This window comes from Elgaria multicarinata, chromosome 2 (assembly GCF_023053635.1).
Source record: "Elgaria multicarinata webbii isolate HBS135686 ecotype San Diego chromosome 2, rElgMul1.1.pri, whole genome shotgun sequence".
Taxonomy (NCBI): Eukaryota; Metazoa; Chordata; class Lepidosauria; order Squamata; family Anguidae; genus Elgaria; species Elgaria multicarinata.
Genome location: NC_086172.1, coordinates 74,768,415 through 74,796,288, shown reverse-complemented (window position 1 = coordinate 74,796,288; position 27,874 = coordinate 74,768,415). Strand labels below are relative to the sequence as shown.

Genomic DNA, 27,874 nt, shown 5'->3' with positions numbered 1-27,874 from the left:
ATTATTATCACACTCCCTTTCAAGGGTCTGCATTAACCCCCTGATATCCAGTTTTGTGTCCTGGCTCTGCTTGCTGCTTGTCACATTTTGATGACTCTGTACTGGAAAAGCCTCAGGCTGGAGCGCCATGTGGGTCTCCCTCTATGGTGTGAAGATTTCCATGGGGCAGATCCGTTTTTGGTTCAGCTTGCCCTTGTTTGCACGCCTGTCCTTTGCAGCAGCGTCTGCAGACGTTGGTTGCCGTGTCTCTCCAAAATTGTGTGTACTGGTGGTTGATAAGACTGAGGATGATGGGTACTGCAGCTGCACTGCCAGTGCCTATGCAGGTGACAATAGCGAGAACGAGGGGTTTGATGCTACTGTGTATAGACACCAGTGAGATATTCAAGCAAGTGATGTACGGCACCCAGCAGACCAGGAAGATGAGGGACACGCTGGCGATACTCTTGGCATGCCTCAGTTCCAGTTGTTGCTCCAGTTCTGAAGGGGCCTGGCCTTGATTCACAGAATGAAGGAGTTTTGTGATGTTCTTCAGCTGCCTTTGGGCGACACACAGCATCCGGATGCACATGAACGCCATGGCAAGGATGATAGGAATGAGAAGCCCATAGGTCTCTAGATAGAGGTAAGGCATGGGGAAGACAACTCTGAAGGAACAGTTCACTCTGGACTCCCACCGGTACCAAGCCAGGGGCAGGGAAGCAAAGATCAATGGAGTGGCCCAGGCTAGGACTATGTAAAGACCAGCCTGGCGATGCACCCAGGAATTATGGTAGTGCAGTGGGTGGATGATACACACATACTTGGCATAATGCATCACCAACAGGTTGGCTAAAAAAGAGAGGAAAAGAAAGTTGGGCACCACGTAGCTGAAGAAGCAAAGGAGGTTGCTTAGCTCCTTCTGAAAGGGGAGCTCAGGAATAAATGGAAGAGCTGCCCCAGCCAGAAGATCAGCAAACAGTAGGCTCAAGAAGAACCAGTTGGTGGTACCGTGGAGCTTGCGGTTGAAGAGGATCCCAATGATGATGAAGATGTTGGCCAAAATGATGAAGACTGATAGAGGCTGAGAGAACCAGCGGATGGGGAGCACCTGTTCTGACTCGTTCCCTAATTGTTTATCTTGCAAGGATTCCCCCATCCTTTGGGCTTTCTGCAATGGGCTTCCTAAAGGAAACGAGAAAATAGTATTCAGCCTTGTGGTGCAACAAAACCAAGGGGATGTTGGCTCAGCCATTACATTTCTGCTCCCAACAACTGTGGCTGCAGTGGGTGTAAAGATTTCACTGACATTTGTAGTATTTATTGTTGCTGAGGAATTATTCCAAAATCAAACCAGAGTAATCACAATGGGGCAGAACAACACATCTTATTATAATCTAAAAATATATATACAGTTGTCAAAAGGATAAATACTCCATAACCCAGAAATTAAAATTTACTCCATAAATAAATATGAGTTGAATCCCATTGTGTTTTTCCACTGATAAAACCAGGAGCGGGTGATCCCCACCCACAGTCCCCCGCAAGCCCTCAAAATCTGCTCTGGAGGGCTGGGAAACAAACAGATTTTGGGGTGTTGCAGGGGGGGGGGAGAGGAAGGAAGAGGCAAAGCTCCCAGTTAAATCCCTGGCTTCTGCAGGTAGGGCTAGGAAAGAATCCTGCCTGGAACCCTGGAGAGCAGCTGCCAGTCAGTGTGGACAATACTGGGCTAGATGGATCGATGGTTTGATTCAGTAAGAGGCAGCTTCCTATGAAGAAAGTCCCATTGTGCTAGCAGATTTCCACTAGTGTGACATTGATTGTCCTAACTGCTGAAAACCAGCGATGTGTTTATGGTAAAATTCATCAAATGTTTAAAAACAACAACAACCTCTGAAGTCAGTGATAATTTCCAGTATATACTTTTATCATAGCTTCTCATAATGGAAGATGGACAGTATTGCAAATCCCCATTCCAAACATCATCATAATCACATACTGTAACTTTCACAGGTCTCTTACAGTGCAGTCTTTTTTATGTCTCTTCAGAAGTAAGCTCCATTTATTTACTCGCAGGTGTGTATTGGATTGCAACCTTAGAAGCTCCAGAATGGAATCCTGGGTCTGTTGAAAGAGGCGAAAAGAAATAGATTCGGAAGTGCTGGGTTGATCTGTATCTCCTTTAACATATAATGGAGCTTCTGCTAATGAGAGCAAATTATGAACAGATTGATATGGTAGGAACTGGCCCTTCAGGTATCTTGGCCCCAAACCATTTAGGGCAGGATTTGGGAATTTGTGACCCTCCAGATGTTGGACTCCAACTCCCATCATCCTTGGCCAGCATGGTCATGTATGATGGGACCTGTAGTCCAAGAACATCTGAAGGGCTGTGGGTTTCCCACCCCTTTAGGGCCATGTACATCAAAAACAGCACCTTGAATTGTGCTTAGAAATGAACTGGAAGCTAGTGAAGTTGTTCTGAGACCAGTGCAATTTTCAAATCCTGCTAGAAGTCACATATCGGGTCAGGCTGCCTAGTAAGAAGAGGTTTGTATAAACTTCACTATCTGACTCTGCAAGCTTGTGATATCTGAGCAATCTTTACAAAGAGGCCAAAAGCACTGTCATGACCCTTATCTGATCTGCTAGGCTTTTCCTATGTTATGTTAGGAAATGAGTAAGATGCCATGACTTCATTCACTCTGTCCTTCCGGCCCCCTGAGGTCTGTTATGAACTTCATGGCCCATTTGGCCTTTGCTGTCCTTCCACATGTCCAGCTGCTCCCAAGTGACTTTTGGGGTCAGGGCATTGGGAAATGCATGGAGAGTTTCTAGACAAGATCGGGAAACCCCCAAAGTTAGAACTATTATTTTTTGTCTTGGGAGATGAAGTCTTTTCTGAACTCTGAGAGTTTCCAGATGAGACTTTTAACATACCATTGCCCTGCCTCAGTCACGGAATTTCACAGGGGATCTTGACATGATCTGCTTCTCATAAACGGCTTGTGTTTCCCCACTGCTTCTTCCATCCTTTTTCTAACTGGAGAAAATCCGCTAAGGAGGAGAAGATGGAATAGCTGCACAGCACCTTTGGATAGGTAGCAGGGCCGGCCCTATCATTAGGCAAAGTGAGGCTGCTGATGGCAGATGCTGGGGGGTGCATGTGGCTTTAACTGCACCAATGGAGGTGAACTTTTGAGGGTCCCCCTTTAAATCACATGGGGCCATACCCAGGGCCAGTCTTATGGGTGGACAAGCTGGGTGATCTCCCAGGGCTCTGAGCTGAGGGGGGCACCAAGCAGAGCTCAGTGGCTGTGTTATTTGAATGTACTGTTGGCAGTGAGCTAAGGTGTCAAGAAGCAAGTCTCTGTAACTCCCCACACACACAAAGCTTCTACAGGTTGTTTGGGTACTAACTACAAAAATGACCTTCCTTCAATTAGCTTTGTTTGTTTTTCCGTTTCCACTTTGATGTCATTTGTGCTAGAGTAAAAATCAGTAGAACACAGCTTTACTTTGAGGCAAGGTTACTGAGCACTTAGCACTTCAACTACTGAAAACACAATAAATAAGCACTATATAACTAATAGGAAAATAAAAACGTAAGTTGTAAGAGGTCAGCTGGATAAGTTTTTAATTTTTTAAATAATGTTTATTATGTTTAAAGATAAAACAATAGATATTCTAGAATAAAGAATGCTTACCAAAAGATAGGAACTGCTACAAAACAAAACGGAAACATTCTAAATAAAAGCTGTGATCTTTCTGCTGTGTTGCATAGCGCACTGCCACGGCTCACAAGGTGGCTTTTCGAACTTTGGCTTGTGCAAACTCTAGCACAGCAGCTGAGAGATCAAGGTTTGGAGCAATGTCATTCTCGATGGATAGCGCATCTGCACCAGGCCCCATATATCCTCTGGGTGGACCGGCAAAGTTGACTGGGGGACAGGGCCTTGCGTAGGGCACTATTTATCCTAGGGCCGGCCCTGGCCTTACTCCTGCCTGCCCTGGCCTCACCAGGGGCTGTATCCTTGTTCCCCACTGCAACGGCACTGCCAAATCTGCAGCTGAAATTTGGATGGGGCACTAGCAGAAAAAAGTGAGGCAATTTTCTGTTAAAAAAGGTCCCCACACCCTGCATGCGTTCTTTTTTACAGAAAAATTGCCAATTTTTTTAAAAAATCATTACTACAGCAAATTTGGTGGCAGCTGTATTGGTAGTGCACTAAGAACATAAGAAGAGCCATGCTGGATGAGATCGAGGGTCCATCTAGCACAGCACTCTGTTCACACAGTGGCCAACTGGCTGTCGACCAGGGACCCAGAAGCAGGACACGATGCAATTGCACCCTCCTGCCCATGTTCCCCAGCAATTGGAGGCTGCAAAAAACACCAGCGAGTACTTGATGCCCACCTCTGCCCAAAGCTACTCTGCTGCCCTCACTTCTGGTGTAGGACACTGCCAAGTCACATGGCTTTGGTACATGGAGCTACGGTCCTTCGCTTCAGTCTGTAAAACTTCTTAAACTGGCCCTGGTAGATCCTGCTACAAGCTGTCCTGCCTGAAGCACCCTGAACAGTGCAGCAATAGGTCAGTTGATGGCCAGCAATTGCTAGAAAACAATGAAGAAGGAAGAATCTCATGAAACTGGAGGGAGGGGTGGAGGCATATGCGCACAGCATCACCCCTGGTTGCAGCTACTCTACAGACAACAGCTGCTACAACAAGGAGCAGGAATGCTATGTTAATAAGCTCATAAAGACGAGGCATCAGGCACTTAGAGGGAGACTCTTACCATCTGGCTGTGTATAACAGAAGTCAATTAAGTGATTATAGTGACATAATTGCCAGCAGAAGCCGTCCCTATTGAGAGGCCCTGTAACCTTGGTCAAAAACATAATGGAACACAAGAAGAGCAGAGCTCATTGGTGGAGATGCTTCTAGGGCAATCAGTATGAGAAAAGTAAAAAAAAATCCTCCTCTTCAGTGACAGCCTCTCTGCAGGGTTAGACCTCTCGTGCTGTTAAAACAGAGTTGTGTAAGTTGGCTAATTGTTGGTGTAACAGAGCTAATGCTTATTTTAACCATATCATTTGGCAATGTCCAATAGTTGCCTCTTTTGGGGGGGAGGTTATTATATGGATACACTTTGTATTGAAATACACTTTCATATTTACTGATGTACATTTCCTTTTAAATTATATACATGCTTCCTGGACATGGTCATCGCAAGTGGATCTTCTGTACTCTATTGACAGCTAAAAGACTGATATTACAAAATTGGAAGGATAACTGCTCACCTCCTATAATGCAATGGATTGAAGACCTTACAACGCTTTCAATATGTAATTTATTTATTTTTGGCTTGCTTGCTTGGGATATCTTTAAAGCTGATAAGTGAGATATTTTAAGTTCTTGTGTAACCAGGGCCAGCGTCAAGGGTAGCTATCTCTGGGTACCTGCCAAGGGTCCACATGCCAGCAGGGTCCCACTGGCAAGAGCCCCCTGGAGTTACTCCCCTTCTTCACCATTGCAGCCTGCTTCTTCCCCTGCCTCTCACTCTGGCCTTGACAACAGTAGTGGGGAGAAGGAGCAGCAGAAGACACCATGGCCCGCTTGCTCACTGGCTCTCTGCCTGCCAAACAAGCAAGTGGTAGCAATGATGTGAAAGAGAATGAGGAGCAATGGCAGGTGGAGACAATGGCAGTAAGAATGTAGACTCAGAGCTCCATCACCAGTTACTTCCTCTTTTCAAAAGAGGAAGTACACAACGACCACGAGGCCCATTGTGTCCACCGTTCTAATGGTGCTGCTTCTCCTGCACACAGCAGGAGGGAGCAGCAACTTCCGAGTTTAAAAATACATCAGACTTAATGAGGGTTTTTTGTTGTTGCACAAGGAAGGCCAGAAGGCACGTGGGAGGCAGATGATGTCATGTGAGGGACCTGAGCAAACTCCGTGAGTGCCCAGTAACGAGCGTGCAATAAAATGCTCATTGGACAGAGCTTTCACTCAGGGTGTCTTGCCCAAGGGTCCTCCAAAACATAGTGCTGGCAATGTTACATAAAATTGCATTTGCTTAATTACAGGTGTTTGTGTCCCCATCAATAGATGGAGAAAGAAAGAACAATGAAGTTTCAGTAAAAGGCACCAGACATGCACATAAATTTTGCACAATTCTATAAATCTGGGACGAGTATATTATATAGGGATGTTTTATTTCTAGGGAAGTGTGTGCGCCTGGTCCTTCTGGTACTCTGAGAACAGAAAAGTATCTACATATATGGAAATGTGCAGAGCTTTTGGTTCTTTGAGCAGCAACGGACACGTGGGGTGGGATGAGAATTGTATTGTCATGTCTCACCACCACCAGTATCTGCGTGAAATGGCCTTAGAACCGTGAGAAAATTCTATTTCTGAACGACCAAACTTTCTGAACCGCTAGATATTTGTTATAGTGAGCAGTCAGACACCTCATTTGCTCTTAATGCAGCAAAATAAAGTTTTCAAAAGTCCTCTGAGTGTGAAAGCAAATGGGTGGCAAAAGTGTTTTTAAACACAACACACATAAATATAGGAATGTAGTGCAAACCTAAACATGCCTACTCAGAAGTAAGTTCAATGGAACTTATTCCCAGGTAAGTGTGTATAGGACTTACCTATACTGTCCTTCTCAGTCCCAGGCCTGAGCGCTTCTCTCTACGAAGCCATGGGGTGTCTGCCTAGGAAACCTTGGAACTTGGAAGGATGGCTAATGTGTTGTAGAATTCCACAACAGTTGTCTTTGATAACTGTTTGTATCTTTCATAGCGAAAGAATGTTGTTTCACCAATAGTTAAAAGTTAATGCAACCCTTTACCCACTTACCTGGGACTAAGCTCCATTGAACTCAGTGGAAATTATCGTAAGTAGGTGTGAATAGGATTGTGCTGTAAGTCTCTCCAGGATGGGTTTCCTGGGGGCTTTGCTTCACATGCTTGTGTGAATGGACTCAGCTGACTAATACAGCTTCCTTCCCTTCCTCCCCATCAGAATTAAAGATCCAGGAACCAGACAGGCACGAACTAACCTTGTGTGAGTTTTTCATCCACCCCTAGGCAGAGCTCCTGTGGACACCATTCCCCATGGCAGCCAAAGATGTGGTGAGAACAAGCACCTGTCAGACTCCTCTGGGATGCCACCCTGGAGCAACGGCTGGCCCATCTTCAGCTGCTGTGGCACAGCACCATCTCCTTGACCCACCCCAGAAGGTATCGAGCAGGCAGGCAGCAAAAAAAGAGTGTCCTGGCTGAGGAGTGGAAGACTGCTGAGGCGGCTGTCAAACCACCCTGACGGTCTCCCTCCTCGCCTGTGCAGTACAGTCTCGCCCCTGTTGAGCTGCTGCCAAGTCCAGCCCAGTTGAGCTCTGTGTCCTCAGGAGCTCAGCTGCCTCCTAGTGGCCCTGGGCTGTGCCAGAAGATGTAGCGCTGCCGGAGGCCAAGGTGCTGAGAGATGGAAGGGCCTTTGTTAGCACGGGGGAATTCAGCTCTTGCCTGTGAAAAAGCACAATCTAGGGAAATTATTTCCAGAGGAGTCGCTGCATTGGTCTGTTGCAGCAAAAGCAACAAAGAGTCTCTTGGCACCTTACAGGCCTAGCTAACTGAGTCGCATGGTCAATGCCATAGAATTTCTGGATAGAAGAGAAATGAGGGCTAGACTGTGTTACTAGATATATCTTGTACTATAGTTCTCTGGCCAGTCCTAACAGATCTTCCTGAATTATTCCTTCTGCTTATCTCAAGAAGTCTGACTTCTCCTTGGAGTCATTCTGCTCCAACTGCCAGTTTCTTTGCAGAATGGAAGGCAGGCATACCTCGGCTTTTGCCACCTGGCAGGGGACGAAGGGCCACTGAAAGGCTGCACCCCCTGCTGCCCAGGCAGGGCATCATGGCAAGTGAGAGAACAACTGGGCCTCTTCCATTGGCCAATACAGGAGCAGCTGCTCCAGCACTTGCTTTCGTCTTCCTTCCCTATTCCTTTTTCCTTTTATATCTTGTCTAATTGTGAAACTTCAGTCAGAAAACGTCTGATCTTTTAATATCTCGACAGTGCATAGAATCTATTGTGGCTTGTGCCCTTATGAGATGGATGAGGGAGCAGGGGGAGAGGGGTCAGATGTCTGTCACTATCTCTGACCTCAGAGCAGGGAATCCCCACTATCCTATGGCTCCAAAAGCCTAGGGGCTGTAGGATCACTCCCTTAGGCATTTCAGTAAGTAAGTAAATAAATAAAGTGTCCATTCAGTGCATGTGAAAATGTTTTGTGTGTTTCCTCCCTGCTCTGTGCCACCCCAGCTGGCCTTTTACGACTGTAGTCCTCCTCCAGGTTTTTGCTATTGCTGTATCTTAAACATTTTTATAGTTTTTATTTATTGATTATACTGGCCTTGAATACGATTCAGTGTTTGCAATCTGCTGTTGGGGAATCTAGGCAAAAAAACACCCTACTGATGGAAGTATAAAAATAAAAATGGCAGTGGGAGAAGTGTTTCCAAACTGCTTCCAAAATAAATGGTTCTGAGTTGGTCAGAGATGGATGTTGACAAGGTGAAAAAGAAACCAAAAATGCTGAGAACAAAAGCAATTGCTTAAAAAAATCAGATTTTTTATTTTTTATTTTCCCTGCCTAAAACGACTTTCCTTATGAAAAACATTTTCCTTGTTAATTAAAAAAAAAATCACCCAAGATCTGTATTCCATGTTGGAGAAGCTCTTGGGTGTGTGTGTGCATCCCACTGCTGGGCAGGGCTAAAGGCAAAAGGGGGCAGGGCTAAAAACACCAGAATGTTTTAGCTTAAAGCTCTTTCTGACATTGGCTAAGGGCTTCTTTAAATGAGCAATTTATAGCAGGCTGGTGACTGGCCACTCGCGGAAGTTTGCAGGTCATTTTGATGACGTGAACCTCCTGCATGTCTCCGCTCCTTCCCCTGGTTATTCCATTTTTAAAAACAAAAAAACCCTTGGATAGCCCAATCCTTCTGAAATATCTTGGGATTTCTTACCGTGTGCAGCCGAAGTTGTGCTACAAAACACCCACTAGAGGGCACTGTCCCATTCAAGTATATGAGCAGGAGAAGTTTTCAATTACAGACCAGGTGGTCGCCCCTCTCCTCCCATGTAATTCAGCTCATTGCAATTGTGGAAGAGAAGCAGGAAGCAAAGCCCAGGCAAGCAAAAGTGATTTCCCTTTAATCTAAGAAGCTCTAAGCCTTAGTAGAGGCACTTTGAGTATTTAAAAAAGGCAGGGGGAAGGGGTGTGGTGCCAGAGGAAAGAAGCATGGCCATCTGGGAAACCTGAAGGGCCAAATTAGAATCCCTGGGCTGAGGGTCTCCACTCCTAGATAAAGGTATGAGAGCAATTTTCCATCCGTCCTTCCTCTAGAAAAAATGGAGGGTTGCAAATTTGTGTACCAAGAGCTTTGAATTGTGTCCCTACTGCTGGAGTTGCTGTGTGTGTGTGACTTGATAAGGGTACTACATTTGTGTGATTCCAAATGCTATGCTAGATGCTCTTCAGAATATAAGAGTAGCAATGCTTTTCCCTTGAAAAGAGGGGGGAAGGCCAATCCAGGTTTTTAATCTTTTCAACAACAGGCTTCCTCCTTCTTAAATGTATGTGAGCTTTCAAAATGGAGGCTTACATTCTGCTGTTCACCCAATGGACATCTGCCTCCTTCTCTCAGAGGCTTAAGTAATGCCACACTCCCTTCTTGAAAAGCACCAGTTTGCCTTGTATGGTCAAACAATGACTTTTGTTTCTTAAAGAGACCCAAAGGGTTGGGCTAGCTCCTTCCTGACATGACTTGGGACTGGGGGAGGGGACCGCTAATGATACCAGATGTTCAGGAACGGCCCGGACAAGACAGGAATTTTGTTTTGTTCAGTATCCAAGAAAGAGTTCTTCTGGCTGTAAAATGTCCTGTATAAAAAATATGTGGCGCATATTTTGCAGACTCTCAGTTCCCCCCCTCCCTGTCAAGATTGCTTTTACAAGGAAAATCAACCTGCCCTGTCCCCCAGTTTGTTCTGCCAATTTCTATGGATCTCAGGACTTAAGTTCTGGGAGATTCAGGACAGATAAAATGAAGCATTTCTTCACACAGCACATGGTTAAACTATGGCATTCACTGTCACAAGATGTAGGTCCCCTTTAAATGAGTGATTTATTACATGCTCATGATTGGCCACTCATGGGTGTTTTCGGGTTGATTTCATGACATCGTCAACAACCGGGATGTTTCCTGTGGAATCCTGTAGAAATCCCAGGATAAAAAGAAAACCATTTTAAAAGTGGTAATAGCTGGGAAGCAGCAGGATCTTCCGCCACTAGATGGTGCTGCCTCAATATAACTCAGTGGAACTGAATGGAGGGGAAGTATTCAATTCAAACACCTTGTTACCCCTCATCTCCCATGTAATGCAGCTCATAACAATCACGCCAAAGAATCAGGAAGCAGGAAAGCCCTGGGTAAACAACACAATTTCCATTAATGTAGAGATGCTTGTAGTGATGGCCACCAATTTGAATGACTTTAAAAAGGATCTGGATAAATTCTTGGAGGAGAAGACTATCAATGGCTATTAGTCCAGATGGCTATATGCTACCTCTAGTAGCAGGGGCGGTAAGCCTATATACACCAGTTGCTGGGGAACATAGGTAGTAGAGTTTTGTTGCACTTATGTTTTTCTCATGGGTTCCCGGTCGACAGCTGGTTGGCCACTGTGTGAACAGAGTGCTGGACTAGATAGATCCTTGGTCTGATCCAGCAGGGCTCTTCTTATGTAGTGAAAAGGCTAGGAAGCTTTGCATGGCAAAGAAGTCACCTTAGAGAAGGGATGGGTAACATGTGTCCCTCATGATGTTTTGGCCTACAACTCCCATCATTCCTCCCCATTGGCTCTGCTAGTTAAGACTGATGGGAATTGTATGCAAAAACATCTGGAGGGCCACAAGTTGCTCACCCCTGCCTTAGGGGCAGATTAATTTACCATGGCCTCGGCTTTCATAGACGGTCTTCCAGAGTGAACCAGGGTTAGTCTTCTAAATCATCATAGCTTTTTTAGCCTCTCTCCTTCCCCACCACCATACAGACTAAGGCAGCCTGTCCTGAACAGGTGCCCTCCATATTGTGGGCAACAACTCCAGTGTTCATCACCATCGACCAAGTTGGCTGGGGTGGATGGGAGTTGAAACCTCTGGAGGGTTTCAGGTTGGGGAAGAGCGGATGAAGACCAAAGGCTCAAAAGAGTTTAACAGCCATTCTCCCTCCAAGGTACTCAAGGATTTGTAGTTCTGTGAGGGGATTTAAGGATGTGTAGCAGAATTCTGAGTACTCCTTCCCACACAGCAGACTAGTTCCCAGGATTCTTTGGAGGAAGCCATGACACTTTAAAACTTGGTGTAAAATTAATGTAAGTGTGTAATATAGAAATGCCTTTAACTTCTAGTTTGGGAATGAAGACTGGTGTTGACACTGGCCAAAAAATCTTGCCCAGGAGAGCTACTTTCTAATACAAAGAATTGCCCATCCTTGCTGGACTGGAACATAGTAATCTACTTGATACCAGCTTCCCTTCTGCCATGACTGAACCTTATGTTAAATAGGTAAAGATAAGAATCACCTAAAGCAAGGGTGGACAACTCATGGCCCTCCAGATGCTTTGGCTTCCAATTCCCATCTTTCTCCATAAAGGTGGGAATTGTCTGTCTTTCTCCACAAAAGTAAAAGCCTGGATTCCCACAAATCGAGGATGTAGGAGCTGTTAATCATGTGAGTGGTGGTGGTCTACCTCGGATGTATATAGAGAAAGGGTGTCCTTGAGCCTGCCTTCCCTTTCAGGGCTGGAAGTACAGGTATACCATTTGTCACACAGCTTTTCCCAAGCTTGGGACCCCAAATGTTCTTAGACAATTCCCATCATCCTCAGCCAGCATGGCCAATGATCAAAGATGGTGTGAGTTACAGTCCAACAAAATCTGGCGACCCAAGGTTGAGAAAGGCTGCCCTAGAGCATGGTAAAGAGACAGAACCAATGTCCTCTAGCATGGAACTTGGATTTTATATATGCTGTTATTTGGGCTGCAGCAGAACGAACACTGACACAGCTAGCTGGACATTTGTTCCCTTCAGCCCCTTCATCGTAAATGCTCCAGGTCCCCTCCATAAGGCACAAATCCCATCTTTAACTTGAAATCTCCATTCCCCTCCAGTCTATGAATTTGGCATGCTTGGCACTGTTCTTTGTACATGTTATCTGTGGAGATCAGAACCTCCCGCTTCCATGCAAGCAAAGAATAAACCTATGACGCACGGGCATGAAAAGAAGACAGCACCAGGAGATCAAGAACTGATTGTGTGGAGCTGTTGTTAGAACTTATGCAAGGAAATGGCACTGGGGACAAAATGTCTGGAAGTTCCGATATGAAATGTTTAAAGGAATGCACCACCCACAGTACCCTACCAGCAATGGCTGATGCTGAGCCATCTGTGATGGCTTGGAGAGCAGATACCACAGATGGGCAGGAAAGAAAGCAAAGACCGACAAAGTAGCTCAACCTGGGTTAGAGGTGCTTTTTTTAAAACAATCATTTATTTTTAGGCCTCCAAGCCTGATTGGCCCTTTGGCTTGTTCTGTTACAGCTACTTCTCCGAGAAGTGACTGGCCTCAGAAAGGACCTTCCCATCCTTGGTCTCAATGGTTTTGATCAGCAGCGGCCTCTTCAGCGAGCTGTGGCTGGTGAAGGAAGTCCGGGCGGCCCCGTTGTAGGAGGGTAGCGCCATCTCCTGTGTCAGGAGCCCAGCTGCATAAGCAATGGATGGGTTTAGAAATCTGGGTCAAGAAATCAGAGAAGGATGGCTTTAAGGAAGAGGCCTTCTGATTGGCTCCCCAAAGTGATTCAAGAAAGAAGAGGAGGGGACTAAGAAATCCATCCAAGTTAAGCAGGAGATAGTTATTAGCCAGGAGCCAGGAGACTAACTGGCTATTTGCACCAAGCAAGTGATTTAGATGAATTTTCTAGAGCCCAAACACAAGAGCACCAGATCTGATAGGGAGACGTTTTACACAAACAGAGACACTTCGATGGAACAAAGGTATTAATCACAAACATCCACAAAAAGGTCTAGAGCAGGCTGGAGCGCTCCAGATGTGTTGGACTGCAACTCCCATCATTCCCAGACAGCATTGGGAAGGCTGGTCTAGAATGTATACTGCTCTTCACATGTCATTTCTAAAGGACAGTGCAGAGAAATGTGCACTTACCCGGGGGGTGGGGGAGAGAGAGAAACAGAAGGAGGAGGAGAATTGGTTGAAAAGGACTGCCATTTTGCAGCAACTTTGCAATGGAGAATTATGTGGAATGTAATCTTGGGCATGGGTTTAGCACTCTTGTGCCAGTTCTGGGACTTAGACAGTTCCATGTAGAAAGAAAGAAGCAGCAAAGGGCACTAGCAAGAACTGAATTCTTCTGCAATATGCAGGGGTGCCATGGCAGATGTGCATGATGGAAAACATCCCCTTAATGTACACCGACATACCATTATACAGCATTTATCAGTACTGTTGAGTGCTAATCAGTACTATAAAGTGCTAAACACCATTGCATGTTGAAGGATCAAATGCTGTAATCAGTTGTTGGTTGCCTGTTATCAAATATTTAAATCAAATGTCTTTGAGCATCTAATATAGGTAACGGACATGAAATAAATATTTTCTAAAAATAAATAAATGCAGGTATGTGTGATTAGCAAAGGAGAAGTCTGAGGAAAATTTGGGGGAGACAATTTGTTTTTGCTCTTCTCGGGATATGCTGAGATGCATGGCGAAGAGACCCAGGAAATGGAGGAAGGCTCAGAGGGAACCACTGTGGAAAGAATGTTACCAGAAATGTCCAGAAGAGGAGGTTTCAGAGGTTGATGGATTTTCCAGTGTAACTGGGTTTTATAACAGACAGAGCCCTGTGCACCAATCAAAGCAAGAAATAGACTCACCCAGTTTGTCAATTGCACTGAACTGATGACTTGGAGTCTGACCAACCATCCTGAGAAGAGAAAAGCATCATGTAGAGTTTGGAATACGTGTATGTGTGTGTATAGATGAATTCAAAGCAGTGGCTCACCCATTAACTTGATATAGCCAGAGTTTCAAAGCCCCTTTCAGAGTTCAATACCCTCCTGAGATCTCACACTTCCAACTACCTGCAAACCACTCTTTCAAATTCAGGTGCCTTTTCTTGTCTCTTTTGCACTTGTTCTATTCATATAAATTGCAGCCCGAAATGTGATAATATAGGAGGGTCATGCCCCCCCCCCCCAAGTAATTGCCCTTCCCAGTTTCCCTAGATCAGGACTATGCAAACCTGGTGCCCTCCAGATATTTTAGACTACAATTCTCATCAGGCACAGCCAGACAGGCCAATAGTTGGGGATTATGGGAGTTGCAGTCCCAGACATTGAGTGGGGGTTGGGGCAACTGATTGCCTGCTCCTATTCTTGTTGGCTAGGCACAGAGCAACTAATTCACAAAAACCCCAGAACCAATGCATGGCGAGGTCAAACAGGTTTAGAACCTTGCTTACCGGTTTTCTTCTCCTTCCAGCAGCTTCCTGTAGGTGGCGATTTCCATATCGAGGGCCAGTTTGATGTTCATCAGTTCTTGATATTCTCGCACCTTGTTGGCCATTTCATGCTTGGCCCGTTTCAGTGCTTCTTCCAAGTCTTGGATGCTGCCCTTGGCACTTTGCACAGCCTGCTCCCCTTGCTCTTCAGCCAATGCTACAGCATTCTCCAGATTGGCTCGCTGGGCAGAAGGAGAGAGAAGCTGTGAGCTGAGCACTTTTGTCACCCTCATCCTGGAGGGAAGCCATGTGGACAGAACATAGCAGCTAATAGGAGGCAGCTGGGGCAAAGGCCTACCTTGTGCTGAAGCGTGATGGGAAAGACCCTGGCTGTTTTTGAGCTACAGAGTGGCTCCAATATGCCTGTAGCTGCTCTTTCCTTTTCCCCAACTGCCATTTTGAATGGAAGAGTTTGGGGAAGGTTTGAAGAAAATGGGTCTGCCCCCTACTCCTCAGTTTTGGGACATGATTCCTTCAGCTCTTCCTATTTAGGAAGCTGCTAAATACCCCTGAAGAGAAGGCAGTGTTTTGGAAAGAGCTGAAGGCCTTCTAGGCCTCAGGTTCCATCTAGTGGTCTATATGGAGTGGAGATAGTTTTGGCAGCCTGTCTCCACAAATACCTCTTTCTCTGCCTCCTGCAGGTGATACACTTCTTTTAGAATATAAATTAAAACCAGGCGAGTGAGACTAGAAGCTACTTGTGAACTATGACCAAAAAGGGAGTACGCAGAGTGAGTTATGGGTCCATGCTGACTATTTAGCACAGGGGTGGGCAACTTTTTTCTGCTAAGGACAGCATTTCCTTGTGGGTAATCTGTCAGGGGCCACATGTTAGTGATGAGCAGTGTCAAAGCCAGCAGGGCCAGAGCCAAAAGTGGGTGGGTCACCTCCCTTTCTCTTTCTGCCACCCCTTTTCTCTCTTCCTCCCTCCTCCTTTCCTCTCCTCTTCCTTCCTACTGAGCAAAATGCCTGGGAAGAAGCAGATTGTTCTTGTTAGAGGTCTGAAGTGCTCAGACACATAGGGCTTTTGAAATTAGGCTGAAGGCCCCAGGTTGCCCAGCCATAGTACAGTATCCCCCCCATTATTAGACACTTCCAGCTTTCACCAATATTTTCGAGAAGACTTTTTTGTCTGTCTAGACACAGGTAGCTCACCTGGTTTTTCAAGGCCTCGATCTCCCCATTAACACGCTGGGCATAGCGGTTCATCTCAGCAATTTGCCCCTTGACACCTTTCAGCTCCTCATGGTGCTTCTGGGTCTGCCTTGCCATGTCATCGAACTGGAAGGTCAGGAAGAGAATCAGGAGACCTTGCAGTCAATGGTGTCACCAGCTTACCATACAACAGCGGTACAAGATGCAAGCACCATCACAAAGAATACCAGTGTAAGACGCATCTGATGAATTGGACAGTGTCCACAAAAACCAAGGCCATAATAGAGGTGGTTGTTTTTGCTGTAGCAGGTTAACATGGCTAGCCCTTTGGAAAAGGTTTCAGTTGTGATGTTGTCAGACCCATTAGGACAGGCCCACCAGCCATATCTGGCCCCCAGGGCCTCTCAAATTTTAATTAAAATGTGGAAAATATATAGCTTTCACATTAGGGGTACCCTATCTATTGTCTTTAAAAATTGTAAAGAAGCTCTTGTTTAGAGGTGTAGTTAACAAGAAACTGAGATGTCAAGCACATGTCAAGCTTCCACAACTGGTTAGGTTCTGTGATGGTAGGGAGAAAGCTAATGACACCAAGAGCGTATTATGAAATATATAGTGGAATAGCCATATTAGTATTGACAGATTGATATTTTGAAGATATATTATTAATTTTTTTCAGAGCTATTGACATTATTATGTAATAAATGGCCTACAACTTCCATCAGCCCTAGCCAGTATAGCCAGTGGGGAGGGGTCTTGGGAGCTGTAGGCCAAAACTTCTACAGCAATCCTATAGTCCCTGGGAGAGCATTCCAGGGGCCATAGAATATTGCAGAGTTCCTCCTGTAAGGTTGCAATACTGTAACCCGTTTACCTGTGCTCTTTAGTATTTCTTTCTTTATTTAATTTATATCCTGCCTTTCCTCCTCCTTAAGGAACCCAAGGTGGCATACATAATCCTTCTTCTCTCCATTTAATCCTAACAACAACAGCCCTGTGAGGTAGGTTGGGCAGAGTGACTGGCCCAAAGTCACCCAGTGAGTTTTCATCACCAAGTGGGAACTAGAACCTGGATCTCCCATTTCCCAGTCCAACACTCTAGCCACTACATCACACTGGCTCTCCAGTATTTTTTTTAGTAGTATTTATTTTTGAGTAGATATGTGTAGGATTGTACCATTACTTCTATATCTGTGGAGTTTTGGGTACACGTATTAATCCATAAAATTTAGAAACTTTTCTAAAGTCTGAACACATTGTTTTGTTTTGTAAGAAGACATGTTAATAATTTGATTTAAAGGTTTAAGAATCAGACATATAGATCTTTCACATTTAAAAATTACATCTTTGCTGTTTATGCCTGTGTATAGTGATGAATCCAAAGGAGAGCAAGCAGAACTCCACTCCTGCACATGTTTTTCCTGGCTCCTTCTCGCCACTACATCCCCCTGTGCCACCCTAAAAGCTGCTTCTGAGGGCCAAGGGACCCCCTGGAATGGCTTAGGATGGAGCATGGGGTGCATCGCAGAAGAAAGGAATTAGTAGAATTGGTAGAGCCTGCTTTCCAGAGGCAGAATTTCCTTTTCTGCTGGAACAAGATACCTTTGAATCTGAGCCATATGGTTCAGCCATGCTTGAGTGCAGGCAGTTCATCACCATGAGCATTTTACAGCTAGGCAATGCCGGGCTCAGATTGTACTGCAGTATTCACGTCTGGCTCTCAAACTGCTATTGGGAGGATAGCTTTGCCTCTGAAATTCTAGAAGTTGGCCCAACTTTACCAGGGTATTAGAGCAGCTTTGCCCAAATAGATCTCTATACTTTTCTGCTTTTCAGTGGCCTTGCTAATCCTGTATAGACTTTTCTAGAGCCCACTGAATTCCTTTCCTTTATTTCCAGGATCTGATTGTCTTGTTTATTTGGACTTGAAAGGAAACTGCATATTTCAGTCTTGTTCCTGTTAATGTTAGCAGGTTAGATTTTTCAGTTTTGTATCCCAGAGTCGGTCATCAGAAAGGGAGCAAAACAGGGGACCTGACACCAGTGTTCAAGCATGCACCTATGCTTGCATATGTATGTGCACCCGCACTGACACACTCATGGAATGCGCTGCCATGAGATGAAGGCGGGGTGATAGAAATGCACCCCTCTCACCTTGTTCTTGTACCATTGTTCAGCCTCATCCCGGCTTTTGGCAGCCATAGCTTGATACTGCTCCTTCACCTCATCAATGATGTGCTTCATCTCCAAGTCCCGGTTGTTGTCCATCTCCACAGTGACCATTGTATTTTGGATCTGAGATTGCAGCTCTCGGATCTCCTGGATGGGAGTGTGGAAAGAATAGTTGTAAGTGAAGTTGGATCTACAGGCTAGTTCAGTTGAGAAACATGATAACGGAGCAGGACCTGACAGAAATACAAATGAGGAATCAAAAATCCCTTCCTGCTCCCCCACTCACTCCTAGCACCGTCTGTAGCAAACACTATGGCGTTACACCCCACAAGTCAGTTCCCAAATGTATGTCTGCAATTTGTAAGTCTGTGGTTTTTAATGTTGGCCTGAGTGGGTAGAGTTAGAATGTCTGAGGAGAGGGGAGGAGTGATATATAAGGGAATGACTGAGGGGATTGTGGGGGACTTGTTAGGTACTCTTAGAGTTTTTAGCTCTCTGTGCTTTAGCTCTCTGTGCTTAGAGTACTTAAGTTCTGGGAAATTTAAGGTTCAGTGTAGAGAGTGGTGTCTTTGGAGTGTGGTGTGCACATAGTTGATGTATATTAATCAATATAGATAATAAAGAAAGCTCAAGAGTGATTGTGTGAGAGAAAGGAACGCGCGTATGTGAATGAGTGAAAGGATTGGATGAAAGGTTAAAAAAAAAGGTTTTTAAATGTTTAAAACAAAGCTTGTGAACTTTTAAAAATAATTTTTAATTATTTTGTTTTTAACTACCACAAAAATCCTACGTGTCTGTTTGGCATTTATCATCTGAAGTTTACACATTTAACACCCACTCTGTCAATAATTCCCCTCAGCACATATAACTCACAGCACATTATTTTATTATTGAAATCCTTCTCCATTTAAACCCCTTTCTCCACATAGTTTGGAGGAAGGTGGTTTTTGTCCCTTGCCTCAGGCGTATCAAGCGGTGGTGCTTGGCTTGAGCAGGGAGTCGCTGCAGCCAGGCTTGGTGTTCAGAGCCTGTGTCGTGGCAAACACCCCCATCCCTTTTGCCCCACCTGGCACCCACCTCTTCAAAGAGTTGCTTGAGGTATTTGAGTTCATTGCAGATGCCCTCCAGCTTCGATTCAACGTCCACTTTCTGCAAGTAGATGTCATCCAGGTCCTGTCATGGGAGAGAAGCGGTCAGTGGACTCTGTGCTGGGGCCAGAATGGGATTCCCCATGCAATGTCTGCCACCTTGCTTGAGGGCACAATCCCATGCATGTTCAGACAGAAAAAAGTCCTACAACTCCCAGCATTCTCCAGCCAGCCATTCTGTCTAAACATGCATAAGATGGTGCATTGAATCTCAGTAGCCTAGGGCCATAGAACCTCTTTCAGAACCACTGAGCTATGTTCCTCTCCTATTCCCCATTGAAACCGAGAATAATTCAGATTTATGTCTAGTCAGCAGTTGTGTTAGATGGAAAAGGAGAAATGTAAATATGGGAAGTAAGAGATATGAAGATGGAGAAGCAAATGATGGCTGGAGGCAGCTTGAACTTCTGCTCCAGCAGGAGGAATGTCTGATCAATAGACTACCGGGAAGTTGCAGGGGAGAGAAAGACAACTTTGGACTGGTCATTGCAGGAACTCTATGCCCCACCAATTCTTTTAGGTAACACTCTTTTCACCTCCAAGACCCACCTTCTTGGTCACCACAAATTCATTTTCCAGTTGGTTACGCCGGTTGATTTCATCTTCATACCTACAAGGTTAGAGAGAGGAGATGCTGTCTGTAAGGTGCAATGGGGGAACACCTTACAAATAATAGCCTGATCGGCAAATAGGGTAATGAGACCCACTGTCTATGTACCATTTATCCAACCGCCTTCTTCCCAGGCTTCTCCAGCCTTCACAATGTCTGCAGCATCTGCTTGTTATTTTCTGGTTTGTTGTGCACATAACTTCTCCACTTGGAAGCTCCACACCACCAGGTATGATGCCCATAAGCGTCCATATATGGCAGTACTACTTTCTTACATCAATTTTTTAAAAAGTAAATATTAAAAAAAATCCATTAGGAGGGGCCTAGAAATTGTTGACAGTCATTTAGTGGCTACACCATGGAGTATCAGAAATCAGCTAAGGTAAGATAGGAGTAAGAGGTACTACATACACCTTTGGCTCCAACTGAAGGGCTTAGGATGGCCACAAAGGATATTATGACTTTGAGTATTTAGAGGAACCACTTAAGGAAGATTTCCCTAACCTGATGGCCTCCAAATGTTTTGGACTACAATTCCCAGCATTCCTGACCATTGGCCCTGCTGGCTGGGCTGATGGGAGTTGAAGGGCAAAATATCTGGAGGTTGGTGTATGCTGACCTATGTCCTTGGCTGCCATAGCATCCAAGTGCTTCATCCTCATATTCCCACTGAACTCTTTCACCATCTAATGCATGGCTGAACCACAGCTAGATACTGGCCTGGGAAATAACCCTAGTTCTTAAATCTTATGAATGGTTTTATGGTTAGACAGCAGTACTTGAATTGCAAGGGAGCAAGATAAGACTCGTCCCCTATCTTTTGTGATGTTAACCCCTTTGCTTCTGTTTTTAGAAGGCTATGAGGCTATGATCCTGCTAAAATGGGATGGGTCAGGAGATGGGGGTGAGTCAATTTCATTAAGGCTCCCCCTACTTTTTCTCCCCTAAGAATGGCCTCTTCTTCAGTTGGCAGGGGGCTCTGAGCAAGTCACACAATGATCTCTTGATGGTGACTGCAGTTGTGTCTCTGCCTGTAAGATGCAGTTTTTAAAGAGGAGGCAAGCTTCATAAATGCCACAAATGCTTCTTTTCTGCTGTGAAGAGGTTCATACAACCATTTCATATGCTCTTGGAGTATTTGTAGCTTCTCATGTATAAAGGAGCCCCTCAGCAGCATTGGGGGTGGGCAATTTCGATCAGGAAAATCATATGGGAGAAATCTCCCCTCGTCCAGAGCCACAGCCCTGATCTGATTCCTCCCTCCCACCACTCAGAAAAGAGAGAGAGAGAGATGTGATAATAGATCTCGCACTGTCTCATCTAATTCCCCCTCCAGAAACTCACCTGTTCTTCAGTTCCTCCAGAAGCGCCTGGGTGTGGTCCAGCTCATTTTGCAACTTCATCTTGTCCTGATTCAGGGCATCAATTTGCTGCTTAAGGGGCTGGCTGTGGGCTGCCACAATCTGCCCCACGTTGGATTTGTACTGGTCTTTGCCCTTCAGAAGCTTCAGCTGTGTCTCCAGCACTTTATTCTGCTGCTCAAGCTTACGCACCTTGGAGGGTGGAGAAGAACAAGATAAATGATAAAAAAGGGGGAAACTAAGGCAAGGAGGAGGTCCTAGGAAGCTTTGTTCAGGCCGCAGGATCCCATCCTGTTTGAATGCTTTCCGGTGGCCTTTTGGCAGTGTTGTTAGTGGAAGAGGGATGCAGCTCTGGGACATTTTTCAGAGCAGGAGCAAAGACATCAGCTGCAAGATGACCATAGTAATGACTCCCTCTTTGTTCTGGATAACATGGCTTTTCAGCTTTTGCTCTTGTTTGTGACAGATGAACATAGAGAAAATTCTCTGAGGGTTCATCCCCTCCAGCTACTATTTAAAGCAACTGAATTTGACTTCTGTTGACTTCCTTTTGTCTAGTACAGTGGGGGGGGGGCAACATACAGCCCCCATCCTCTGGTATGGCCCCAACTGCTCCATTCAGGTGTGTAGTTCATTTTCTTAATGATGTCAAAAGGAGGAGATGCCTCAAGAGAAGAAAGTGGTGACTCACCTGGCATTTGCCATAATTTGAAATGAACATTAGTCATGGTAAGGCTGGCCTTGTGGTCACAGGTGCATAAAAAGGATTGATAGAATACCATCTGTGTTCTAACCCTAATTCATAATGTTTATCTTGCCAGGTGGTTTGTGGTTGTCGAAACACTTGAGAATGGATTCTCGCATTCCCCCACCCACCCCGGCTCTCTCTCTCATTCAATCTGTGATTGGGTTTTATGGAGCTCTTCCCCTGGGTGCAGTCCTTGCCCCTAGTCTCTCACTTGGAAGCAGGAAACTTTTCAGGGATTGGATCCAGATTCCATCACACTTAAGAGTAAACCCAGTGAAAACAAAGGGACAAGTTGGTCATGACTAACAAGTCCTATTGTTTTCAGTGGGTCTACTCCATGTTTGACTAAATCTGGATCCAACCCTAGGACACTTGGTTGGTGCGGAGATCAATATACTTCTCCCACCTCTTCTGAACCAAGATTTTAGATCAAAGGAGAGTGTGTGGAGTATTCTTCAGTCAAGCCTTTTACTGAAAGCTGGAGCTTTAGCATTTGATGCAAGAGGGGCATAAAACCTCTTTATTTAATTCTGCACTTTTAAGCAGAAGTGGGTTTGGGGCCATCATTCAACTGTCTTGCATCACTTATACTTTAACTGAAATATACAATCCATTGGCCATAGCCAAGATCTCAAAAACCAGGAGATTAGTTGTAGGGTGTCCACACCCACCCAAAGGGGTTGTTTCACAAACCATGCTTAGGGCTGTCCCTGAAGCAGTTTAGGAAAGCTGCTTTATACCTTAGAAAAATGCTGAATTAATTATATCAGTCCTTCCTAACCAGGTGCCTTCCAGATGTGCTGGATTACAACCCCCATAATCCACAATCAGCATGGTTGGCTGAGGGATGATTGGAGTGGTAGCCTAAAACATCGGAGAGCTGATTTGCATGGTGGGGTTTTGTGTTAATCCAATGTAAAGACTAGACGACAAACCCTCAGATACGGCCATTGCTATGCAGACCACAATGGCGGGGAAGCAAATGGCTGCAAGTTCCCAACAGAAGTGCATCATGTGTGTAGGATAATCAGTAACAAAGAAGACAGGGCTTCTGCATTTGTAATTGTTAGGCAGAACAGGGAATGCTGGCAAACTCGTTATACAGGGATAAAAGATTCCCTCTTCTACACAATTATTCATGTTAAACACATGCAGCATTTACAGCTTTCACTTCCCTGTAGGAATGATGTTTCATATAAAGCATCCCTCACTGGTGTGGAAATCCTACATTACCTGAAATAATGGTAAAGCTTTTTCCTGGACTGCACTCCTGCAGGGGGAGAAGGGTCGCACATGTTTGAACACTCCCCCATTAAAGGACTCTTGCACATAGGAGATGAGCATGTTCAGTAACTCCATACAGAGGGAGGTGTTTTGAGTAGGGCTGTGCATGGACCCCCCTGATCCGCTCCCCCTCAATCCGCTCCGCACCCGATCATCAAATCCCGGATCTGGCCCGCTCCACGTCAATCCGCCTATGGGCCACTCTGCTGCGGAGCTCCGGCTCTGAATCGGAGCTCCACAGCGGCGCCAGGTAAGACCCCCTCCCTCCTCTCCCTTACCTGCATTGCGACAGATGCAGGTAAGGGGGAGGAGGGAGGGGGCCTTAACTGGCACTAGCACCGCCACCACAGTCCGTGCGATGGCGGCGGAGCAAGGTAAGGGGACAGGGTCTTACCTGAGTCTGTCGCGTTCCGGCAGCGGCTTCACCTGAGGCTGAGGCTCAAGCCAGTTGCAGCCTGGTCTTCCGATTTGAGCCTCAGTTGAAGCTGCTGCTGGACCATGACAGAGGCAGATAAGCCCCCCTCCCTCCGCCCCCTTACCTGGCTCTGCCGCCGTTGCCGCACGGACTGTGGCAGCGTCAGTTAAGCCCCCTACTTACCTTTTTTTTTGGAGCTCCAGATCGAAGCGAAGGATCTGCTTAGTCTCGATCCTCTTCGCCTCGATCCGCAGCCCCCCCGACCCACTTTGTCTTCACCTTTGTCGGAGGCGAATCAGGCCGCCTCGCTATTGCTTCTACACTCCGATGCAAAGCAGAGCACAGCCCTAGTTTTGAGTTTTCTTCTAATGAGGTGTGTTTGAACACACAGTAGTCCACCTGTTTAAGTAAAGCTTTATAATCCAAGGGGGTGTCTATATGCCCTATTAATCCTGTAATGGCTGCAAGTTGGCGCTGCATTGTTTATGATACAACTGCCAACTTGCAGCCACTTTTAAATTCACTTTTTAAAAAATTGGTGTACATTTTCAAAATGAAGTGTTTTGTTGGTTTGTTTAATAAATAAAGCATTTTTTTAATTTTTTTTTGTATCGGAAGGAATCCATTCCTGGTCAGCCACTGTGTGAACAGAATTCTGAATGAGATGGTATGATCCAGCATAGCTCTTCTCAATCTTGTTATGTAAAGGAACATTTTCTTTTCCCTCCATTATTGTGTACTAAATACTGAACATTTTTGTGGGGGAGAATTCATATTGGATTTAAACAATTAATTTATAAAGTGCATATGTGGAGACTCCTTTGAGAACTTTAGTGTACTCCTGTTGAGATCCACTTTTATCTTAGTACCTGCACACTCACAGTTTAAAATTCACAATTACATCAGATCTTGTTTTACTTCCTGGTCTCAGGATAAATAAAGAGCTCAAGCTTTCATTTAAGTAAACAATTACTTTACAACCATTCCCCAAGTCACTGGGAGATTGAAAAGTGTGATTAAGATTACAAAATCCACTCCCCATCTTGATTTTGGAAAATTGGAGAAACCTTTCACATATACCCATCCCTTTATAATTTGGGACTGCTAATAGCTAAACTATGGAATTTGCTGCCATGAGATGATGCGATTGCCACCAATTTGTATGGTTTTAAGGGGGGGGATGTTAGTGAAATTCATGGAGAACATGGCCATCAGAGTTCCCTAGACATAATGGTTACATGCTACCTCCAGTATCAGAGGCAGTATATCTATGTACTTCACCAGTTGAAGGGGAACATGGGTGGGAGGGTGCTACTGTGATCATGTCCTACTTGTGGGCTTTACATAGGCAGTTGGTTGGCCACTGTGTGAACAGATTTCTTAAGACATTTTGTCTGATCCAACATGATGTTCTTGTATTCACAGCCATGAACATCAGGTAGCTTAATATCCCAAGTACCTACTTCTTCCATGAACTTATACTGAAAGGGTGGAAAAATCCATCTAGAGACTTTATCCATCTTGATCTTGATTGTGAATATGACAATCATGTTAGTGAGAACTAGTCAGTGTTAAGTGAGTTTGAGTATGCATCTATCTCCATTCCCTATATATAAGCAGAGCACCATTTGTCCACACAGAATCTCCCAGATCCAATTCCTGGAATCTACCTTTTGTGGTAGATCTGAGAAACAGGCCTTAGGAACATTGGGGAGGGGGAACCCTTTTACAAAATCAGACCATTGGTCTGTCTTACACAGTAGTGTTTACACTGGATGGCAGCAACAATTCATGGTTTCAGGCAGGAGTTTTTCCAGCCCTGCCCAGAGATGCCAAGAATTGAACCTGGGACCTTTTGCATGCAAAGCAGGTGCTCTACCAGTGATCCACAGCTCTTCCCTCCAATTACTAGGTAAGCTACTTAATTTGGCTTCAATTGACATTTATTTACCCATCCTACCACCTAAAATTATCTCTTGGTTTATTAATCTTAAAACTATTTAGTTTCTCTCTGCTTCTGCTTTCCACCTATCAAGGAACCTGTGTATTTTGCCTAAGAATGGGAAAAGATTCAGGTGGCAGCTGGATTTTAAATAATTTCAGAAGGGGATCAAACATTGTATGTTTCTTCATCTGATAAAACACAGTTTGACTGTCTGCTACCTCCTCCCACGTTCCACCTTAAGGCCATGACTAAAAACAGACACAATTGTGTCAATATCAGCCAGCTTTTTCTCTCCGCCACACTTAATTGTTATCTAGCCCAGTGGTGGGGAACCTCAGGCTCATGATCCAAAGTTGGCCCCCTGGGTTCCCCTGAGGACTATCCCCCCCTTCCCCTGACCATGTACCTTATTTCCAAACGCTAATCATGCTGTGGCTTTTCTGCATTTTTCTTCCATTCTAAATGGTTGAAATGCCTCTCCTAAGGCAGTAAGAGCTTTAAGCTAAAATATCCAGGTTTTTTAAAAAACATTTTGTCCCCTCTTCCCCCGTCCCCCTTGACTCCATGCCATTCACCTCCAGCTCTACCAGCCACTGGAATACAGCCCCAGAGTTCTCCAAAATTCAATTTGGCCCTTGGGGTGAAAGATTATTATTATTATTATTATTATTATTATTATTATTATTATTATTATTTATTTATTTATATAGCACCATCAATGTACATGGTGCTGTACAGATTACACAGTAAATAGCAAGACCCTGCCGCATAGGCTTACAATCTAATAAAGTTGTAGTAAACAATAAGGAGGGAAAGAGAATGCAAACAGGCACAGGGAAGTGTAAACAGGCACTGGGTAGGGTGAAGCTAAACAGTATAGAGTCAGAACAAACTCAATATTTAAAAGCTATAGGGAACAGAAAAGTTTTTAGCTGAGTTTTAAAAGCTGTGATTGAGTTTGTAGTTCTCAAGTGTTCTGGAAGAGGTTCCCCACCCCTGATCCAGCTAGATGAACTGTTTTGGAGAACTTGAAAGTTTGCACATGCTTTTGTGACATTTTGGTTGGCCTAATTAAAGTTGTCCCAATATAGGTTTGCATTGTTATTATTGTGGGTTTTAGCCTCTGCTGCTTTTACTTGATTGTTGCTTCCCCCCTTTTATAATAACTAGCAGAGAGAGAGAGAGAGAGAGATTTTAATAGAAATAATTTGCCTCTAAATAGTATATGCATTGGGGAACAGTGTGAAAGACACTGTGTGTTCTGAACTTCACCTGCCACTCTGCTGCAACAATAGAAATGATTATCAATAAAAAATTATTAACAAAAACTATTATCAATAACCTATCAAAACTGTGCCTTGCACAGATGTAGCAATACTACTAATTAAAAACAACAACACAGGTGTTTAAAATAAAGATCCATGACTGCAAAAACATGAAGCTACTTTGTCTCAAACTTTTACAAATGATTCCTTCTCTTAGGATTATCCGCACAAGCATTGCCTACACCACCCTACCTCAAACTGGTGCTCTGCAGATGTTTTGGATAACACGTTCCATCATTCCCATTGGCCATGCTGTCTGGGGATGATGAGATCTGTAGTCCCATCACATCTGGAGGGCACCAAGTTAGGCAAGGCTGGCATAGGCGTAGACGCAGGCTACACAAGTGTATTTTCTCTTCCTCCCTCCCTCTCATACACATAGTGGGGCTTTGATTCCAGTGGGGCTGTGAATCCATTCTGGGTTTTAGTCAGAACCAGCTAGAACTCTAAAGGAGCTATTCAAAGCGCAGAACCCTATCCCCAAAATAGGTTCAGGACCTTGGGGTTCTGGCTGGTTCTGACTGAAACCCAGAGTGCATTCACAGTCCTACAGAAACCAGAGCCACCAGCCTCCACTACACGCACACGCGCATCCGAGGCTGCACCTTGTCGATGAAGGAGGCGAACTGGTTGTTGAGCCCCTTAATCTGCTCCTTTTCCTCGGTGCGGAGCTGGTGCAGCTTCGGGTCGATCTCCAAACTGGGCAGCGAGGAGAGCAGGAAAGCGGGCGAGGCAGAAAGGGAAGAGCCGCTGGATCCTCGGAAGAGCCCAGGCTGGAAGCTCCCCGGGCTGGCCCGGTACAAAGAGCTTCGAGCAGGGAGGGAGCCGTGCGAGCGGCTGCTGAAGCTCAGGCTGGGCGCCGGGCGATGGTAACTGATGCTCATGGTGCGAGGAGCGCCTGACGATCTCCAAAGCCGAGGGAGGGAGGAGGAAACAGGCGCTCGGGCGCGTCGCCCGGGCTTAATACCGGCGGGGGAGATTCAGAGCGCCCGCCCCCTCGCACGCCTTATTGGCACCCACCCCGTTTTCACCTGACGTGGAGCCGCGATGGCATATTTTCCTATTCCTGTGC

General features: G+C 45.2%; 2 protein-coding genes across 2 annotated transcripts; both read right to left on the bottom strand.

The window, feature by feature from the left end:
• Positions 1 to 112: 112 nt before the first annotated feature.
• GPBAR1 (G protein-coupled bile acid receptor 1) lies at positions 113 to 7,165 on the bottom strand. The gene is made up of 2 exons (XM_063118328.1): positions 7,053 to 7,165; positions 113 to 1,164 (listed from the first exon to the last, which is right to left on the bottom strand). Exon 2 carries the CDS (start codon positions 1,136 to 1,138, stop codon positions 113 to 115), a length of 1,026 nt encoding a protein of 341 aa, XP_062974398.1. The 5' UTR covers positions 1,139 to 1,164; positions 7,053 to 7,165.
• Positions 7,166 to 12,663: 5,498 nt separating this feature from the next.
• Positions 12,664 to 27,686, bottom strand: LOC134393609 (keratin, type II cytoskeletal 8-like). Its single transcript, XM_063118667.1, has 9 exons — positions 27,408 to 27,686; positions 21,069 to 21,277; positions 19,664 to 19,724; positions 19,044 to 19,139; positions 17,949 to 18,113; positions 15,795 to 15,920; positions 14,601 to 14,821; positions 14,014 to 14,063; positions 12,664 to 12,824 (listed from the first exon to the last, which is right to left on the bottom strand). The coding sequence occupies exons 1-9, from the start codon at positions 27,684 to 27,686 to the stop codon at positions 12,664 to 12,666; spliced, it is 1,368 nt and encodes a 455-aa protein (XP_062974737.1).
• Positions 27,687 to 27,874: the final 188 nt, after the last annotated feature.

Excerpts from the sequence above, each read along its gene's own strand:
- GPBAR1 (XM_063118328.1), bottom strand. The coding sequence starts at position 1,138 with ATGGGGGAATCCTTGCAAGATAAACAATTAGGGAACGAGTCAGAACAG.
- LOC134393609 (XM_063118667.1), bottom strand. The coding sequence starts at position 27,686 with ATGAGCATCAGTTACCATCGCCCGGCGCCCAGCCTGAGCTTCAGCAGC. Across the intron at positions 19,140-19,663 it reads AATTTGTGGTGACCAAGAAG|GACCTGGATGACATCTACTT; the intron begins GTGGGTCTTGGA and ends CTCCCATGACAG. Across the intron at positions 14,064-14,600 it reads CTGGAAGGAGAAGAAAACCG|GATGGTTGGTCAGACTCCAA; the intron begins GTAAGCAAGGTT and ends TTCTCTTCTCAG.